At 44.2% G+C, this 21,455-nt stretch overlaps 1 protein-coding gene across 1 annotated transcript in view; it reads right to left on the bottom strand.

The window, feature by feature from the left end:
• Nucleotides 1-21,455, bottom strand: part of LOC126210661 (putative ATP-dependent RNA helicase DHX57) — a 238,405-nt gene that overhangs the window by 209,634 nt on the left and 7,316 nt on the right. Inside the window, exons 2-4 of the mRNA XM_049939992.1 lie at nt 13,635-13,752; nt 12,693-12,871; nt 6,905-7,220 (exon numbers count right to left, since the gene is read on the bottom strand). Coding sequence (XP_049795949.1) covers nt 6,905-7,220; nt 12,693-12,871; nt 13,635-13,752 — 613 coding nt within the window. The remainder of the gene's footprint in view (nt 1-6,904; nt 7,221-12,692; nt 12,872-13,634; nt 13,753-21,455) is intronic.

Raw genomic sequence — 21,455 nt, 5'->3', positions numbered from 1 at the left:
AGGAGTCAGTAAATAAAGGAAAAGACTCCCCGGGGCATGAACGGAGATACTGCAGTGCACAAGAAATGGCCACCAGCTCTGCAGTGAATACACTGCAGCCATCGGGTAAGGAATGCTGTTCGATATGGCCGCCGTGAATGTAGGCAAAGTCAACACGACCATCAGCGATCGAGCCGTCAGTGTAAACAACTTCAGAGCTCCGGAACACGTCAAGACTAGAGGAAGTGACAGTGGAGAGCCACAGGGTTAGTGGAGTCCTTAGGGCCGCGTGAAAGGTCCAGACGAAGCTGCGGCTGAGGCATACACCATGGAGGCGTACGTGAACAGACCACAAGTAGAGATGGTAAAGGCAAGGACTCCAGTTCAGAGAGAAGGGACCACACGCGAACTGCAATCGTTAACTCCGACCTGGGCTGCCGATGCGGGAGATGGACTGCCGCGGGTGGGAAAAGGAGATGGTAATTCGGATGCTCAGGGATACTACAAATGTGTGCTGCATAACTTGCCAGCAGTTGCGCATGTCTGATCTGCAATGGAGGGACCCCAGCCTCCACCAGTATGCTAGTCACCAGACTCGTTCTAAAAGCTCCTGTCGCTAGTCAAAACCTGCAGTGGTGTACAGGGTCGAGTAAATGCAACACCGAAGGCACTGCCGAACCATAAACCACACTCCTATAGTCAATTCGGGATTGGACAAGGGCCCTGTAGAGCCGCAGCAATGTAGAGCGATCTGCACCTCAATTGGTGTTGGTCAGGCAATGGAGGGCATTGAGGTGCTGCCAGCACTTCTGCTTTAAGCTGACGAAGATGAGGGAGCCAAGTCAATCAAGCGTCGAAAACCAGTCCTAGGAATCGATATGTCTCCACTACAGTGAGTGGATTGTCATTAAGGTAAAGTGCTGGTTCCGGATTAACGGTACGATGCATACAGAAGTGCATGACACACGACTTTGCGGCTGAAAACTGGAAGCCATGGGCTAGAGCCCATGATTGTGCCTTGTGGATGGCTCCCTGTAGGCGCCGCTCAGCAACACCAGTACTGGAGCAGCAGTATGAAATGCAGAAGTCGTCTGCATACAGAGAAAGTGAGACGGAGGGCCTGACAGCTGCTGCTAGACCGTTAATGGCCACTAAAAATAGAGAGACACTCAGTACAGAGCCATGTGGGACTCCATTCTCCTGGATATGGATGGAACTATGGGAGGCACCAACTTGGACATGGAAAGTACGGAGCAACAGGAAGTTTAGGATAAAAATTGGGAGCGGGTCCCAGAGACTCCACTCATACAATGTGGCAAGGATCAGGTCGTATCATATGCTTTACGTAAGTCTAAAGAGACGGCAACCAGGTGCTGCCGTCTGGAAAAGGCTGTTCAGATGGCAGACTCGATGGACACAAGATTATCAGTGGTAGAGCGATGCTGGCGGAAGCCGCCCTGCCATGGAGGCAGCAGGCCACATGACCCCAGGACCCAACCCAACTGCCGACATACCATACGTTCCAGCAGCTTATGAAGAACGTTGGTGAGGCTGATGGGCCGATAGCTTTCCACATCAAGCAGGTTTTTACCGGGTTTGAGCACCAGAATGATGAAACTCTCCCGCCATTGTGACGGAAAGACGTCATTGCACCGATCCAGTTGAAGATGACAAGGGGATGTCGCTTGTAGTCAGATGAGAGATGTTTAACCATCTGGTTGTGAGTGTGACCAGGGCAATGTGCAAGGGCACTGAGGAGCTCCCACTCTGTAAATGGGGCACATAGTGAATGAGAGGACGTTCCCTTCCAGCCACCGTTTGAGAGTGCGTTAAGCTTGGGGAGGGGGGGGCATTCGACACAGAGGCTCAGGCAAAGTGCTCGGCAATCGTGTTTGCATCGGTAGATAACACTCCATTTATGGCAACACCAGGGACACCTGTTGGGGCCTGGTACAGGAAAAGATCTTTGCCCAGACATGGGAAGGTGATGTATGGCACCCAATGGTCGAGACATATCTCTCCCAACACTCCTGCTTCCGTCATTTGATAAGTTGGCGAATGCGGGCATGGAGCTGTTTAAAGGCTATGAGGTGCTCCAGGGAAGGATGCCACTTATGCCGCTGTAGAGCTCGCCAGCACCTTAATTGCTTCAGTTACTTCTGGCGACCACCAAGGGTCTACCTTACGCCTCGGGCACCCTAAAAGAGTGAGGGATCGCGTTTTCTGCCGCAGAAAGAATTATTGTAGTCACCTGCTCTATCATCACATCGATGTTACCGTGTGGGGGAGATTCAACGGTGACAGCAGAGGTGAAAGTTTCCCAGTCCACCTTGTTCAAAGCCCATCTGGGCAGGCGTCCGTGGGCCTAATGCTGGGGAAGTGGTCACTACCACACATATCATCATGTGCTCTCCAGTGGATAAATGGGAGAAGTCCTGGGCTGCAAATTGATAAATCAATTGCCGAGTAACTACCATGAGCCACATCAAAATGTGAGATGGCCCCAGTGTTTAAGAAACAAGGTCGAACTGAGACAGTCAAGTTTCGACATCTCTGCTTCAGCCAGTAAGCATGGTGCCACCCCACAAGAGGTTATTGGCATTAAAATCTCCCGAAAGTAGGAAAGGTTTAGGGAGTTGATCAATCAGTGCAGCTAATACATTCACAGGTACTGCATCATGTGGAGGAAGATATACATTGCAGACAGTTATTTCCTGTGTCATCCTTATTCTGACAGCCACAGAGGGGTTTGAAGGGGCACAGGTTCACTTCAGACTGAGTTTAGGACATAAACACAAACTCCACCTGACACTCGATTATAGTCACTACAGTTCCTGTAATATCCCTTATAGCCGCGGATGGCAGGGGTCCGCATTGCCGGGAACCATGAACCATGTTTCCTGGAGGGCAATGCAGACAGCAGGTGTAAAACTTAACAGCTGCCATAGCTCAGCAACGCGGTGGAAAAAACCCCCACAATTCCACTGGAAGATGATATCGTGAGACTGGGAAGGCATGGGACATTCATTCAATGAAGCAGTTTACCCTTCAGCGTCACCTGCTGCCACTGATTGTTGCCTGAGCAGTCCACATCCATTGTGTCTGAGGGTCTGGCGAGATCTAGGTCCACAGCGGACGCCAAAATCTCCACCCCATCCTAAGACTCAGAGCTTGTAGGTAGCGGTGGTGTGGGTGCCAGAGGAATATCCTTTGTCTTAGGGGTTTGCTTTTTGGATTTCTCTCGCTGCTTCTTGGGTTTCCCTGGCTGTGAGGACTTTACTGGCTCAGTCTCCTGGACAGTGGATGAGCGTGAAGCCCTACGACCAGCTGCTTTTGGGCTCTTCAGCCACTGGTGCTGTCTTCTTTCCCACTAGCAGAAACCTGGAAAGGGAGTGACCCAAGGGAGCCCTTACTAGCAAGAGAAGCCGAAGAAGACTTATGCTTAGAAGTGGAGACGGACGTTGCTCTCGAAGTAGGTGGTGCAGGAGCAACAGAGAGGGAAATGCCCCCTACCATCAAGGGGGCAGGTGTAGTCTTCTGGCTCTGAGAGGTGAATTGGGTTGGCGTAGCTGATGGTGCCACAACTGTTGTAGCGGCTGCGTAAGATGATGTCATATGCACAGGATGAAGGCATTCAAATTTTCTCTTTGCGTCAGTGTATGTCAGTTGGTCCTTTCTTTCTGGAGAATCCTGCAGTCTGGCAAGCAAGGTGAATGGTGCTCTCCGCAGCTGGCACATGGAGTATTGGTATGTGATGGGCATCTGAAATCTCAACATGTGATGCTGGAAGTACAGGGGGAAGACATATGGCTGAACTTCCAGCACTTAAAGCACCGCATCGGAGGAGGGATATAGGGCTTTACATCACAGTGGTAGACCATCACCTTGACCTTCTCGGGCAATGTATCATCCTCAAAGGCCACGATGAAGGCACCGGTGGCAACCTGATTATCCCTCAGATTCCGGTGGACATGCTGGACGAAATGTACACCTCACCACTCTAAATTGGCGCGCAGCTCATCGTCGGACTGCAAAAGAAGATCCCTGTGTAATATGATACCCTGGACCAACCACCGGGCAGGATGGCCATTGCCGGGAATCGTGATGCCCCAGGGGGATGGGCATCTATCCCTTGGCATATGTGGTGAATTAATGGTGCAGGCATCAGCAGAGTGGTCCCTGTGTGGTCTGGGAGCTGCAACCAACAGGGAACATGGTGGCCCCACCACAACGGACTGGCTACCATGCTGGATATCAGGTGCTAAGAAGTCCTTGTTCATCGTCAACGCAGAAAGCGACACTGCAGAGTGCATGGTGGAAAATGCACCCATGAAGGTGTCCTCGCCCAAGAGATGAAGAATAGGTGGGGCTGCAATGCGACGCCGAGACAGTAGACTAAAGTTATCAATGCACAATGGACACAATGCACCATGTAAGGTGCCCCTCCCCAACTGACTCGCTCTTTGGGAAAATTTTGAAGAATGGAGGTCAAAACCTACAGGGCACCATCACATAAAGGCCAAAACATGTGAAACTCCTTTTAGTTGCCTTTTACGACAGGCAGTAATACCTCGGACCTATTCTAACCCCCAACCCGCAGGGGGTGAGGTGGGCTGGACAATGGAAGGGATGAATGATACAGAAACATCAAAAAGACATTACAAGGAAAGACAGGTGGACAGAGAGAATGTGGTCGACCAAAAACTAGATGGGAGGATAGTGTCATAGAAGACCTACAGAAGATACTCTACAGGAACTGGAAAATGGTTAAAAGTCACCAGGATAAATGGAAGGAGATAGTTGAAGAGGCTAAGACTTGTCATGAGTTGGAGAGTTGCAGAAGAAGAAGAAGAAGAAGAAGAAGAATAGGAGTAATCCACTAACACAGGCCATTATTAACACCGATATGCAGCAGGATGTTGAAACTTATATTGCACTGAAACATTACGAATTACCTCAAAGAGAATGGTCTACTGACACACAGTCAACACGGATTTGGAAATCATCATTCTTGTGAAACCCAACTAGTTCTTTGCTCGCACGAAGTGTTGAGTGCTATTGACAAGGGATTTCAAACTGATTCAAAATTTCTAGATTTCCAGGTTTTTGACACTGTACCTATCAGGCAGCTTGTAATTAAATTGTGTGCTTATGGAATAGTCTCAGTTTTGGGACTGGACTCTTGATTGCCTGTCAGAGGTCACAGTTCTAGTAACTGGCCACAACTGACAGAAGTGATTTATGGTGTTACAGGCCCTCTGCTGTTCCATACCTATACAAATGATTTAGGAGACAATGTGAGCAGCCACCTCAGGTTGTTTGCAGATCATGCTGTCATTTGTTATCTACTGAAGTCATAAGAAGATCAAAGCAAATTGCAAAATGATTTCGGGATGATACATGTATGGTGTGAAAATTGGAAATTGAACCTAAATAATGGAAAGTGAGAGGTCATCAATACAAGTGCTAAAAGGATTCCGCTAAACTTAGGTGGCACAATACAGCAGTGAAATCTAAAGGCCATAAATTCAACTAAATAGCTAGGAAGTACAATTACAAACAACTTAAATCAGAAAGAAGACATAGAAAATGTTGTGAGGAAGGCGAACCAAAGACTGCATTTTATTGGCAGAACACTTAGAAGATGCAACACATCTACAAAAGGACTGCCTACACTACACTTGTCTGTCCTCTTTTGGAGTACTGCTGGATGATGTGGAATCCTTACCAGATAGGTTTAATATTGTATATTGAGAAAGTTTAAACAGAAGCAACACATTTTGTATTATCGAGAAACAGGGGACAGAGTGTCAGACATAATACAGGATTTGGAGTGGACATTATAAAAACAAAGGCATTTCTCACTGTGGCAGGATCTTCTCACAAAATTTTAATTACCAAATTTCTCCTCAGAAAGCAAAAATATTTTGTTAATGCTGACCTACATAGAGAGAAATGATCATCATCATAAAACAAGGGAAATCAAAGCTTGCAAGGTAAGATATAAGTGTCCGCTATTTCCAGACGCTGTTCACGAGTGGAACAACAGCGAATTATTGTGAAGGTGATTCAATAAACTCTCTGCCATGCACTTCATTATGATTTGCAGAATACCCACATCTGAATGATGAACAGATTGGCAGCCCGTGTCTTTGAGAGGAATACTGAATTGCACGAAGTGTCTAGGGACCTATGCTTGATACTTGCATATCAAAATTGAAGCAATAGTAGAAAAAGCGAAAAGCTTTCACAGATAAGTACCCAACACCTCATACAACTTTTTGGATATGAGAAATGTCACTGCCTGTCTGGTTCTGTGACTGCTCTCACCCGTTCGAAAAGCCCACCAAATCAAAGCAGCAGTGGAAATGTTGCAGCTGTGTCAGGCCAACCAGATGCCAACTTTAGCCATCTGATCATCACAGTTAAATGCTACGACTCCAAAAGAAAATAATAAGACAAGCAACGGATTTACAACTGCATAAAATGATTAAGAGACAAATATCACTGTGTGAGGTAATACTGGGTGTTTTTTCATCACTGCTGTGATATGATTCTAACAGATGAACTCATAAGGGTCAAATTGTCACAGAAACAAACTGTCAAAGTCTCCAAAAACATTACACGAGACTGCCTAGAGGGGGTGTAGGGTGAATCTGCCCCAGGGGGTGTTTTTGCTCAAGTTGCACGACAATGGCCCACGTCATTCTGCATGGGACACTGTCACACAGGCTGCCACTTTCGATTAAAAAAATTTGCCCTCCTCCCCCAGTAATCTCCTTCAAAAGGGGGAATTTTCAGGAATGATGATGAGGTGAATTCTGAAGTGGAATAACTTTATGAGTACCCTCATACATACAATCTGGGTAACTGGCAGCTTAGAAAAAAAAAAATGCACGAGTAGTGAAAAGCACTGGCTGCTCACCCTATGTAAGTAGTCGAGTTGCAGTTCCAACACCCACACACGATTCACGACACGTTCCTTGAAACTCCCCTCGTATATTGATTCGAGCGAAGACTTTTCCTCGGCACGTTGCGTCACTATGTACTCCGCATCCTCTGGTGATAGTGGATCGCAATTTAATTCACTCTTTCCTGTCGCACTGGACGGCAAGGCAATGTCGGAGGAGAAGGTAATCGGCATCTGAAAATACTGCGACAGCAGCAGCTCCAGAGCCAAGCCTACATCCCCCTTGCTGATCTCCAGGGCTTCGACACAATGGTTCTTCTCAAAGCCATACCTGCAAACAGCAATGAAACACACTACCTGTTAATATGACCAGGGAAAAAAAAAAGAGAAGAAGAGGAAGAAGAAGAAGAAGAAGAAGAAGAAGAGATGAATTGCACAAGTTCTTGAAACAAAAAACATCACTGCTAGGTCCTGCCCCACACCCAACTCCATCCCTCCCCCGGGATTCCAATTTCACTTTTCCAGGCAGTCTTCCTCTGTTCTTCCCCCTGAATCCACTACTCAACATCGCATTGCACTGTGCACACATCCTCCACCTACATCCCTAAGGAACTCGCTGTTGCTGGTGCAATATTCTTATCCTGGGCAGCTGCTGCCCTTTCATCCCACTAACTTATTTTTTGCCTTTCTCCCCACATCAAACTCTATGTGACACAACCCTAATTGAAGTACAGAGCTAAAGTGAGGAGAGGAGGGAGAGAGATTGTCCAACAGTAAGCTAGCAAAGTTTTCAGCCTTATCTAACAAACAGTACGGGCTGAGGCCATAGCTCAGTGCCGTATTCAAGGTGCAAGTTGCAGCCAACTGTGTATCATTTCACCATGCAAACAGCTGCCTTAGTAGTCACCCAGCTCTCTAGCTCTCTGGCCAATAACCAGCCTTCAGGACCTTCCGACAGCACTGAAGTGTGCAGTAGTCCGCATTAACAGGGCCCAGTCTACTGCATAAACACTACTGGATCAGCCGACCGGGCTGTCAGCACGGGCTACAGATTGTCGTCTGGCACAGAGTCACCGACACGCTCTCAAAACAGCTGTATCAATGCAGTAAGGTTACAAGCCAAGGACCGCTGCGGGGTGGCCTTTGGCCGAGACCACCAGTGCTGTACCACCATCTCAACATGACCTTCTGCTGGAGATACACCCACAGCCACATGGTCCGAGGTACAAATGAAGGCCTTCCAGGTCTGAGCAATTGGGTTCTGCCAATGCCAGGTACTGTTCTGCAGTCATCGGGCTGTGGTCTGACCTGGGCAACACAACAGACTACCATTTACACTGAATGTGGTCTCACTCCACACGCAGCCGTGGGAGTTACGGCTCTACTACCTGACTCGGTGTTGTGAGGCAACTGTGAGCAAGGCTGCAGCAGAGCTGCACGGACAAGAAGCAATGAAGTCAGTGTCTGTGCCTGCCTGTCCCAGTTTCAGGTTCATCACCCATCACTTAACAACTGCCCCTCCCCCCTTTGGGCACATTTTTTCTAGGCCTGTTTATTAGAGAGAGACTTTTTGGTGTGAAAGGAATGACAGGTGTCGAAATACAGGTTCTGTTGGTGGTTAATGGGTTTAATGTGGAACGAGGTGTGGACGGAGCCACCAGTGAGGAGGTGGTCAACGTCTTGGAAGGTAGCATGCTGGGTTGAGGAGAACCGTGTGAAGTGGGTGGGAGAGAAGGTGTTGAAGTGTGAAGGATCAAAGATAGGGTGCCTTGGCCCTGAATCCTGGTCATGAAGATATCATCAATAGCAGGAGACATTATGGATGCTCACGGTTGTGCCACAGATTTGCTTATGCACCTTCTCTTCAAAGGAGTAGTTGTGGGTTACGATAAAGTCAATGAAGTGTATGAGAAATGAGGTAGTGAGTTTGGAGTTGAACGATATTGTGAAAAGTAGCGTTAAATGGCGGTAAGACAATGGGCACGAGAGATGCTAGTGTATAGGGAGGTGGCGTCAACAGTGATGAGTAAAGGGGTGGGGATGTGGGAGAGTTGGTGAAGGTAGTGGTTGATGTCTTTGATGTGGGTGGCTAGATTGCGGGCAATTGGTTGGAGGTATTAATCAATGAGGGCTGAAAATCTTTCAGTGAGGGCACAATAACCAGTCAGTGGGACGTCCAGAATTGTTGTGTTTGTGGATTTTGGAGAGCATGTAGAAGGTGGGTGTGCAGGGTTTCGTAGGGGTGAGGAGGGAAATGGATTCAGGAGAGACATTCTGGTAAGGGCCTAAGGCTTTAAGCAGGGATTGCAGCTTGTGTTGGACTTCTGGGATGGGATAACTCTGGCAAAGTTTATAGGTGGAGTAGTTAGATGATTCATGGAGGCCAAGTAGTCACTGCAATTCATAACAACAGTGGTTGAACCTCTGTCTGCAGGTAGGATAATCAGATCAGGATTTGTTTTGAGGTTGTGTATGGCTCTTCTTTCTTCTACTGAAAGGTTGGTGTTGTGAAGAAGGGACCTGGGGAAGGATGGTGTGGATAAGTTGGAGGTAAGAAATTCCTGGAAGGTGACCAGCAGGTGGTTAGGTGGGAAGGCGGGGGGGATCACGGTGGGATGGTGGTATGAACAGGAAGAGGCAGGGCTCACTGCTGTAATTGGGGTGGTTTTGGTTGGAGGGGCTGGTGGCAAAGAAGTGTTTCCATTGCAAGGATCAGGAGGAGAGTATGTCTTTAACATGTTCAGCATGGTTAAATTTGAGAGTAAGGCTAAAGGTGAGGCATTTGGATGGGACTGAAACTTCTGTGGAGCTGAGGGTCTTGGTGGCATGGTTAACAACAGTGTTACAAGAAACTTTCGACTCTGGATTTGGTGGAGAGTTGGTAGGGATTGGTTGGTTGGTTGTTTTGGGGGAAGAGATCAAACTACGAGGTCATTGGTCTCATCGGATTAGGGAAGGACGGGGAAGGAATTCGGCCGTGCCCTTTCAAAGGAACCATCCCGGCATTTGCCTACAGTGATGTAGGGAAATCACGGAAAACCTAAATCAGGATGGCCGGACGTGGGATTGAACTGTCATCGTCCTGAATGCGAGACCAGTGTGCTAACCACTGTAATTGGTAGGGAGTTTTGGGTAATGTAGCAAGTTGAAAAGGTCAACTACACAAGTTTAGATGCTGTAAGGGGTGGGTACAATAGGGGTTGGATAGTGGTGCCCCAAGGAGGAAATAGGATGTCAGCAGCTTAGATAACTTATGGAAGCAGTGTCTGGAATCCACCATTTGCTGGAGAGCAAGGGATTAAATGTCGGAGATGAAATGTAAGGAGTAGGGATTGCACAGTAGTAGTATGTTGTGGAGGGAGCAGAGGTGGTTCCACGATGCCTGTGCCATGGAGATGTGTTTTTGCAGTAACAGGTTTGTGGGGGGCCACGGATTGGAAGAATCTGAAAAGATGTAGGTCACTGTGAAAGGAGAGGGTGGGATACAGAGAAAGGAATCTTTACTGTTAGGCTGTTTGGGGGCATTCCTTGGTTTAGGAGGCATTTTAAAAATGAGATGTAGGACTGGGTTTTAGCCAGGGAAAGGGATGCTTTTCAGAACTGGTGCAGAAAGATAGAGTAGGGCTGCATTGTGGCAGGAATGGTGTAAAGAAAACAGGAATGAAACAGAAATGAACAAAATAAGAGTTGATGGTAGAGAGAGGAGCTGGGTAAGTGACAAGGCTTGTAAAAATGCATAGAAAGTATGTAAAGACATGCACAAATATGCACAGACACACAAAAATACGCACAGATATGTAAAAATATGCAAAAATACAGGGTGACACAGAAAAACAGGAACATTTACACAATCCAATAAAACTAGAAGTGATGAAGGAAAGAAATTGCATTCATAGTAATTGAAACCATACAACTTTGCCATTTAAGAAACACTGATGGCATTTATCATTTTTTAAACATTATGTCCTTTAGATGGCGTCCTCCTGTACAAATACATTCTGGAAATCTGCTGTTGAGATTCCTCATTGACCGCTGCAACATCTCAGCTGTGATACTGTGAATTGCATCCCGAGTTCTCTGTTTTAACTCATTCAGGGTTCTTGTTCGCGCCGTGTAGACTTTGCTCTTGACGTAGCCCCACAAGGAAAAAAAAGAAAAATCACAAACTGATAAATCTGGCGATCTAGAAGGCCAGGGAATGTTACTGAATTGTGACATCAAATGGTTGCCAAACAATTCTGGCACATATGCCATTGACTGCCGTGCAGTGTGTGATGTCGCTCCGTCCAGTTGAAACCAGGCTTCTTGAACGTTTGGAAAGTTGTTCACTGCAGGTGTAACGAAAGTTTGTAACATCTACACGAAATGATCAGCATTGTACGTTATTGTGTATCCCTGTTCATTTGCAAAAAAATATGATTCAATAAACCCGTGTGATGAAACACCGCACCATACTGTCATTTTACTAGCGTGTAAAGGGTGCTCACGAACGTCATAAGGATCTGAGTTTGACCAGAAACGGTAGTTCTGTTTATTCACAAAAACTGTGAGATGAAAATGTGCCTCATCTGACATCCATAACTTGTTTAGAAATTCATCATCATTATTTATTTTTGTTATTTGTTGACAGAAACCTAACTGTAATCGGTAATCTTATATTGTTGCACCATCTGTAGTTTGTACAGATGAAATTTTAAACCAAGATGAAGAATTCTGCGAACACTCACCTGGGACATACCAACCACTGCTGCTTGCTTAAAAATTGAATGCTATGGGCTCCATAATACAGACTTGCACACATCATCAAAGTTCACTGGAGAACGCACACTTCTTGGTTGTCCTGTTGGTTTCTTATTGAGGGCAGACCAGTCTCTTCAAAGTTATTAATCCAACATTTTATCACATTTTGACAGAACAGCATCATGACGTCCTAAATTATAAAAACGTCAAAACTCCCTCTGCACCACTATCAAACTATCATTGCTTTTATTAAACATTTTTATGGCTAACGCACACTATTGTGCATTCCACTGAGCTATGATAACTGAAATGACAGACTGTTCACACGCTAACTGTCACGAACCTGCGGTGCTACCACCTGCACATGGCTGCCACTACTCATTTGAAACATTCCCATTATTCTATGTCACCCTGTATGTAAAAATACACAAACGTAGATGAAACTACGTGAAACCACGTAAAAATACACACAATTACGTTAAAGTACAGAAATGTGGGAGACAAGGAATGTGAGGTATGGGAGAGTGTGGGTTGCGATAAGCAAAAGGAGAGGGATGGGAGTTGGATTAGGCTGAAGATCGAAAGTTCGGATGGCATGGACAGGTGCAGAAAACTAAACACTAAAGTGTGTCAGGCTGAGGGATGAAGTGGGATCAATAGGAACAAATATAACTATTTGGGGATCAAATGCTACATCAACAATCCACACAGTTACAAAATCTGTGTTGTGCATGAATCATTGATACAGTGTTGATACAGCACATTTCTGTTTCTATAATCATCCCGGCCTGAACCTGTGGTAACATACTGCCCGAGACCTTCCACCCAACAGTTTTCACCCCCTCTGTCCTATCTCCTCCCCACTTTTGTCATCTCCCTGTTTATTTGATGCCCTCAGTCAACACACCCACCCATCTTTGACCTTTTTGGCCACTTTTTTCCCCATCTCCACAATGCCAGACAGCTAGCCACAATTCTTCACACTGCATTGCAGCATAAAAATCATTTTCCTCACAGTCATGTATTTATGGAGCCAACAGCAATTTATATCAAAGACACTCACCCCTCGAGCCTTCCCAGAGCAAAAATGTTGGCGATAGTCTGTGCATCTTGCTTTTGCTTCGGTCTGGCAGAGTAGTCGACGCCACCTTGAACCCTGAGTTGGCCTCGATCCATCCAATACTGGCAACTCAGCCTTCCCCCTTTGTCCCGGTATGACGACTGGTCACGCAGCGTGAAGTTCTGAGGGAGGTAAGAAGTAATACATTGATAACAGAATGAGTCTCCCTCTTGGCAGTGGGGGGGGGGGGGGGGGGTACGCCACTTTCAAACTTCTTTGAAGATTAAAACTGTGTACCAGACCAAGACTTAAATTGAAAAATTCACTTCTATGGGACTGAATGTGGTAAGAGCACAGCCTGTAAATGTAAAGTTCTGGGTTTGAGTCCTACACCAGCACACAGTTTCAATCTGTCAGGAAGTTTCAGTACCACGCGTTTAAAGTGAATATTGTAGAACACAGGATATAAGAACCAACATTGTCAAGTGCACTTTTTGAAAACGAGGAGTGTTTCAAGTACGATGAAAGTCACTTTGAACATGTCTGAAACTATACATGGGCAGTCACATTGAAAATGCCGGGAGAACATTTTGTACTTTATGTATCTTCCTTACAATCTCTTGGACCTGCTGTTAAAGAAACATTGTCAGATGAAGTACATATACAAATATTACAACAAAATTAATTACTGTTAACGAAAGGTGTTCTACATATGTGTATAGTGCTGGCCAGTGGGGTAAGAAAGGTAAAGGCACTATTACAGTCAATGAGAGAAATAATTTATAAGAACATAAAACAAAACATCGAAGATATGCAACATCTTACTTCCATAAGTATACAATGCTTTTTATTCTGTCTTGGTCCATAAAATGTAAAATGCTTTAAATAAGCAGTTCTCACAGAGACAGTTTATTTTTTAAAAGCAGTGGTGCAAAACAGACATACCGGACCCCGCAGCTTCCTGAGTGCCTCCAATACTATACTCTCAGTCTCACTATCGAGATACAGTGTCTGCATTTCCACCTTAAGCTGTGTCGATTTGGGGGGAACTCCAACAGTAGAACTGCAAAAAACAGGTTCTATTAAAACAATGTCACATTGAAAGAAATTTCAGATTGCTAGAAACCCTCTGCCATTAGCACTGATGCATCTGCTTCCTTACAGCAAAATCCCTATACCTGAATTAGAAGAACAAAGCAAAAGGATTGCTAATTAGTTAAAAGGAATGAAGGAAGGAAGAAGATTGATTTAAAATCCCACCAAAGACATAATGGTTAGAGATCGAGCACACTCTCAGATGGGGAGAGTCCTTTGAAAGGAACCATCCAAACATTTGTCTCAAGTTGTTCAGGAAACTGTGGAAAACCTAAATCTGGATGGCAAAACAAAACCACAGCCTTCCCAAATGCCCAGACAGCAAAAATCCATTTTTAGTATGCCACCTCCAGGTCTACTTTCCTCAAAATTGTTTGATTTAATTTGACTACACTCTGCAAACCACTGTGAAGTGCATGGCAGAGGGTGTGTCACATTATACCGGTTATTAGGATTTCTTCCTGTTCATTCATTCCATTCACGTACAGAGTACGGGAAGAATGATTGATTGGCTGCCTCTGGGTGTGCAGTAATTATTCTAATCTTACCTTCACGACCCCTATACGAGTAATACCCCATAGGGGGCTGCAGTATATTCCTAGAATCATCATTTGTTAACAGACATTCTCACGACAGTTTACACCTATCTTCAAGAGTCTTTCAGTTCTGTTCCTTCCATATCTCTGTGGCACTTCCCCACAATTAAACAAACCTGTGACCATTTATGCACACCTCTGTATACAGGGTAGTCCATTGATCGTGACTAGGCCAAATATCTCACGAAATAAGCATCAAACGAAAAAACTACAAAGAACGAAACTTGTCTAGCTTGAAGGGGGAAAACCAGATGGCGCTGCCATAGGTCAAACAGATATCAACTGCGTTTTTTAAAAATAGGAACCCCCATTTTTTATTACATATTTGTGTAGTATGTAAAGAAATATGAATGTTTTAGTTGGACCACTTTTTTCGCTTTGTGATAGATGGTGCTGTAATAGTCACAAACATATGGCTCAAAATTTTAGAGGAACAGTTGCTAACAGGTAGGTTTTAAAAATTAAAATACACAACATACGTACGTTTGAACATTTTATTTTGGTTGATCCAATGTGATACATGTACCTTTTCGAACTTATCATTTCTGTGAATGCATGCTGTTACAGCGTGATTACCTATAAATAACACATTAATGCAATAAATGCTCAAAATGAGGCCCGTCAACCTCAATGCATTTGGCAATACGTGTAACGACATTCCTCTCAACAGCGAGTAGTTCACCTTCCGTAATGTTCGCACATGCATTGACAATGTGCTGACACATGTCACGCGTTGTCTGTGGATCACGATAGCAAATATCCTTCCACTTTCCCGACAGAAAGAAATCTGGGGATGTCAGATCCAGTGAACATGCGGGATATGATATCGTGCTTCGACGACCAATCCACCTGTCATGAAATATGCTATTCAATACCGCTTCAACCGCACGCGAGCTATATGCCGGACATCCATCATGTTGGAAGTACATCGCCATTCTGTCATGCAGTCAAACATCTTGTAGTAACATTGGTAGAACATTACGTAGGAAACAGCATACATTGCACCATTTAGCTTGCCATTGATAAAATGGGGGCCAATTATCCTTCCTCCCATAATGCCGCACCATACATTAACCTGCCAAAGTCGCTGATGTTCCACTTATCGCAGCCATCGTGGCTTTTCCGTTGCCCAATAGTGCATATTATGCCAGTTTACGTTACTGCTGTTGGTGAATGATGCTTTGTCACTAAATAAAATGCGCGCAAAAAAATCTGTCATCATACCGTAATTTCTCTTGTGCCCAGTGGCAGAACTGTACATGACATTTAAAGCCATCACCATGCAATTCCTGGTGCATAGAAATATGGTACGAGTGCAATTGATGTTGATGTAGCATTCTCAACACCTACGTTTTTGAGATTCCCGATTCTCGCACAATTTGTCTGCTACTGATGTGCGGATTAGCTGCAACAGCAGCTAAAACACCTACTTTGGCATCATCATTTGTTGCAGGTCATGGTTGACGTTTCACATGTGGCTGAACACTTCCTGTTTGAAACTTCCTGGCAGATTAAAACTGTGTGCCGGGCCGAGACTCGAACGCGGGTAAGTGCTCTACCAACTGAGCTACCCAAGAACGACTCACGCCTCGTCCTCACAGCTTCACTTCTGCCAGTACCTCTTCTCCTACCTTCCAAACTTTACAGAAGCTCTCCTGCGAACCTTGCAGAACTAGCACTCCTGAAAGAAAGGATATTGCGGAGACAGGGCTTAGGCACAGCCTAGGGGATGTTTCCAGAATGAGATTTTCACTCTGCAGTGAAGTGTGTGCAGCAGAGTGAAAATCTCATTCTGGAAACTTCCTGTTTCCTTAAATAATGTAACTATCCAGCGAACAGTCCGGACACTTGGATGATGTCATCCAGGATACCGAGCAGCATATGTAGCACACACCCACTGGGAATTTTGATCACAATAGCCATACATCAACACGATATAGACCTTTTCCGCAATTGGTAAATGGTCCATTTTAACACAGGTAATGTATCACGGAGCAAATACCATCCACACTGACGGAATGTTACATGATACCACGTACTTATACGTTTGTGACTATTACAGTGCCATCTATCACAAAGCGGAAAAAGCGGTCCAACTAAAACATTCATATTTCTTTACACACTACACAAATATGTATTAAAAAAGGGGGAGGGGGCATTCTGATTTTAAAAAACGCAGTTGATATCCGTTTGACCTACAGCAGCGCCATCTAGGGGGCCAACCATAGCACCATCTGGTTTCCCCCTTCAAGCTAAACGAGTTTTGTTCTTTGTAGTTTTTTCGTTTGATGCTTATTTCTTGAGATATTTGGCCCAGTCACTATCAATGGACCACCCTGTACATTCAATATCACCAGTTAGTTCTATCTGGTATGGGTTCCACACACTTTAGCAATATCCTAGAACCAGACACACAAGTGATTTGTATGCAATCTCCTATGTAAATTGATTGCACTTCCCCAATATTCGACCAATAAACCAAAGTCTACCACCTGCTTTACCCATGACTGATCCTACGTGGTCATTCCATTTCGTATCCCTAAAAAGTGTTACACCCACATATTTGTATGAATTGGTCGATGCCAACAGTGACTAATTGATATTATAGTCATAGGCTATAACGTTCCTTCATTTTTTGAGTGCACAGTTTTACATTTCTGAAAATTTAAAGCAAGTTTCCAATCTTCGGACAACTTTGAAATCTTATTAAGACCTGGCCGAATATTTATGCAGCTTCTTTAAAACAGTACTTCATTACAGGTAACTGCATCACCAGAAAAAAATCTGAGGTTACTATACGTATTGCTCGCAAGGTCATTAATATACAACATGAACATCGAGGGTCCCAACACACTTCCCTGGGACACATCTGAAGTTACTTCTACATCTGATGATGACTCTCCATTCAAGATAACATACTGCGTTCTCCCTACCAAAAAGTCCTCAATCCAGTCATAAATTTCACTTGATACCCCATATGACTGACAAGAAGTGTAGGTGAGGTAATGAGTCCAATAGTTTTTGGAAATCAGGAAACACTGCATCTACCTGACTGCCTTCATACACAGCTTTCAGTACATCATGTGAGAAAAGTGCAAGCTGGGTTTCACGTGATCGATGTTTTCGACATACTTCACCACATTTGAGCTCAAAATATGTTATAAGATTCTACAACAAATTGATGTAAAGGATATTGAGGGATCTCTAACTCACCTGCAAATTCAGTATCGAATCTTGAGAGGGATTCTACCAGGCCCTGGAGCTTAATTCAATTTTAATTACTTCAGCTGTTTCTCAACACCACTGCACTAATACTTATTTTATTCATCTTTTTAGTGGCAAGAGGATTAAACTGGGACAATTCTCCTGCGCTTTCCTTTGTAAAGAAACATTTGAAAATGGAGTTAAGCATTTCAGCGGTTGCTTTGCTAACCTCAATTCAGCTCCTGTCTCATTCGCTAGAAGCTGGATACTAACTCTGATGTCACTAAAAGCTTTTCCATATGACCAGAATTTCTTTGGCTTCTATGAAAGATCATTTGGCTACAGTAATCACAGAAGGCATCCACATTGCTCTCTTGACAGCCATACACTTTTCATTCCAGCATCTTTCTATCTACAGCCCTATCTCTGTTTTATAAATATTATGTAATAATCTCCGTTTCTTTACAAGTTTCTTTAAAGCGACTGTTCACCATGGAGGTTCCCTCCCATTATGAATAGTTCTACTGGGTACATACCTATCCAGTGCATGGTCAACTATTCTTTTAAACTTGAGATAGAAGTCCTCTATATGCTCCTGCCCTGTACCGAAAGCTTCAAGTTCCTCATTGAGATATGGCGCTACTGATTTTATAACTAATAAACATCTATATCTTTCTCCTTGTTTTAGTTGTCCTTTGTAGTTTGGTAATCATTGATGCCACAGCCGCATCATGGTCACTGATACCAGTTTTGATGTGGACATCCTCAAAGAGGTCAGGTATATTTGTTGCCATTAGATCCAATATATTTCCATCATGAGCTCCCAACTACATGTTTCAGATACTTTTCAGGAAAAGTATTCAGTTAAGTTTCACAGGGTGCCTTATCACCCCCACCACTAACAAAACTGCAATTTTCCCAATTAATTGTTGGATGATTTAAATCCACTGATGATTACAGTATGATTGGGAAACTTATGTAAAAATGAATTGGGGTTTTCTCTAACATTTTCCGTTACATCAGGAGATGAGTCTGATGGGCGATAGAAGGATCCAATTATCATTTTATGCCCATCTCTGATACTGAGTCTTGCCCAAACAATCTCAAATGCAGCTTCAATTTCTACCTCAATGAATTTCAGTTTTTTGTCTGCTGCAACAAATACACCACCTCTATTTCCCAGTTTCCTATACTTTTGATATACACTTAACTTTCCTCAAAAATCTTACTGTTATCAATTTCAGGTTTCAACCAACTTTCTGTGCCAAGTATTTTGAGAATTTCACTGCTTTTCATGAGAGTTTTTATTAGGTTTGTCTTATAACCTCTTTTAAAGGCACTATCCAATCAGTTCAAATGATCTTCCAAGTCCTTTTCCATGTCTTACAGAATTACAATGTCATCAACAATGAAAATTAGTTTATAATTTTTTTTAAGAAAGACATAGCTTATTAATTTTCAAAAGATCACTCATCATGTTCATATTCTGTTTACTAACTTTTAGTAACATTCTGCATACATCAGAACTGGGGTGTAGTGGGTGGTGGTGGTGGTGGTGGTGGTATCACTCATGGAAAAATTCCTGTAGTAGTTGGTGTTAGAGGTGCACCTTTTTTAGATTGAAGTCATCTGATAGGTATATGTGCTTAAAGGATGTCCCTCTACGGGCTCACCTTCAGAGTATGTCTTGTTTCCAAGTAGAGAAGGAATTAGCATATTTTATCAAAATATAAGAGGTATTAGAGATAAAGTTAGTGAACTGCTTACAGATGTTGAGTCTGAAATTATTGGTATGTCGGAGCACCACTTAAATAATTTGACAGTTCAGAGGCTTCCTTTACCAGGATACAGGTTAGCTGGCTGTTTTTCAAGGAGTTCTTGCGGGGTGGGGGAGTGGCCATGTACGTAAAAAACGGTATTCCACTTGAGTCCATAGATGTATCACGGCACTGCACTGAGCAGATACTAGAATGTTGTGCCGGGGCAGTTGAATTTAGTGAAACTAAACTTCTAATTGTTATTGTTTATAGGTCCCCGAACTCTGACTTCAAAGCATTTCTGCTCAAGCTAGAGAGGGCTCTTGATTCACTTTGTAGGAAGTACCAGAAATTAGTGATATGTGGTGACTTCAATATAAATTTTGTGTAAGATGCTATAAGAAAAAGGATGTTGGTAGATCTCCTAATACATATGATCTGATGCAGACTGTGTTTTTCCCAACTAGGGTGCAGGGAAACAGTAGCACAGCCATAGACAATAGTTTTATTCATTCTTAATTACTAGATGTCCACTCCTGGTAGCTGAGTAGTCAGCGGGACAGAATGTCCTATCTAATGGCTTGGGTTTGATTCCCGGCTGTGTTGGAGATTTTCTCCGCTCAGAGACTGGGTGTTGTGTTGTCCTTATCATTGTCATATCATCCCTATTGACACGCAAGTTGCCGAAATGGCATGAACTCTAAAGACTTGCACTAGGTGAATGGTCTGCGCACTAGGTGAATGGTCTACTCAGGAGGTCCTAGCCACACGGCATTTCCATTTCCACTACTAGATGTGCATTCTGTCAGTAAAAGCATGAATGGCCTCTCAGACCATGATTAGTACAAAAAGGGTTTTGTACTCAAACAAATATCACATGTAATTACAAACAATGTACGAAAGTTAAGCCAGCAGCAATAGAGAGTTTTTTTTAAACCTTGTGAAGGAACAAGACTGGCAGGGTGTTCATAGTGCCGATAACATAGATGATAAATATAAATTTCTCATGCTCTTTGAGAGTTACTTTCCATTAGAACGTTCTAAATGGACTACTAGCAGAAATAGGCAGCCTGGATGGCTGACTAGTGGGATAAGGATATTGTTGTGACTTGGCAAGACAGCCAAGTCACTATGAGAGGAAGCCGAAAGGCACGCGTTAAGCTCACGCAGATTGGCGTGAGGTCTGGAACAAGGTAAAGTAATTATCCTATAAAGAAAAGAACGTAGTTTTTGGAATACTTAACTTTAATCCACAATTGGAGAACATCTCTCTTGACTGTACATGCTTCACATGAGAAATATCAATTGAATACGGCGCCTTGCTAGGTCGTAGCAAATGACGTAGCTGAAGGCTATGCTAACTATCGTCTCGGCAAATGAGAGTGTAATTTGTCAGTGAACCACTGCTATGAACGTCGGCTGTACAACTGGGGCGAGTGCTAAGTGCTAGTAAGTCTCTCTAGACCTCCCATGTGGCGGCGCTCGGTCTGCGATCACTGACAGTGGCGACACGCGGGTCCGACGTATACTAATGGACCGCGGCCGATTTAAAGGCTACCACCTAGCAAGTGTGGTGTCTGGCGGTGACACCACAGATATCATGTAGAACAAAACAGGAATTATATAAAAATGTTAGAAGTATGAAACTTCCTGGCAGATTAAAACTGTGTGCCGGCCCGAGACTCAAACTCGGGACCTCTGCCTTTCGCGGGCAAGTGCTCTACCAACTAAGCTACCCAAGCACGACTCACGCCCCATCCTCACAGCTTTACTTCTGCCAGTACCTCGTCTCCTACCTTCCAAACTTTACAGAAGCTCTTCTGCAGACCTTGCAGAACTAGCACTCCTGAAAGAAAGGATATTGCGGAGACATGGCTTAGCCACAGCCTGGGGGATGTTTCCAGAATGAGATTTTCACTCTGCAGCAGAAGTAAAGCTGTGAGGACAGGGCGTGAGTTGTGCTTGGGTAGCTCAGTTGATAGAGCACTTGCCTGCGAAAGGCAAAGGCCCCGAGTTCGAGTCTTGGTCCGGCACACAGTTTTAATCTGCCAGGAAGTATCATATTGGCGCACACTCCACTGCAGAGTGAAAATCTCATTCTGGATGTTAGAAGT

Source organism: Schistocerca nitens, chromosome 10, assembly GCF_023898315.1.
Source record: "Schistocerca nitens isolate TAMUIC-IGC-003100 chromosome 10, iqSchNite1.1, whole genome shotgun sequence".
In the NCBI taxonomy this organism is placed as follows: Eukaryota; Metazoa; Arthropoda; class Insecta; order Orthoptera; family Acrididae; genus Schistocerca; species Schistocerca nitens.
This window is presented reverse-complemented; position numbering and strand designations above follow the sequence as displayed.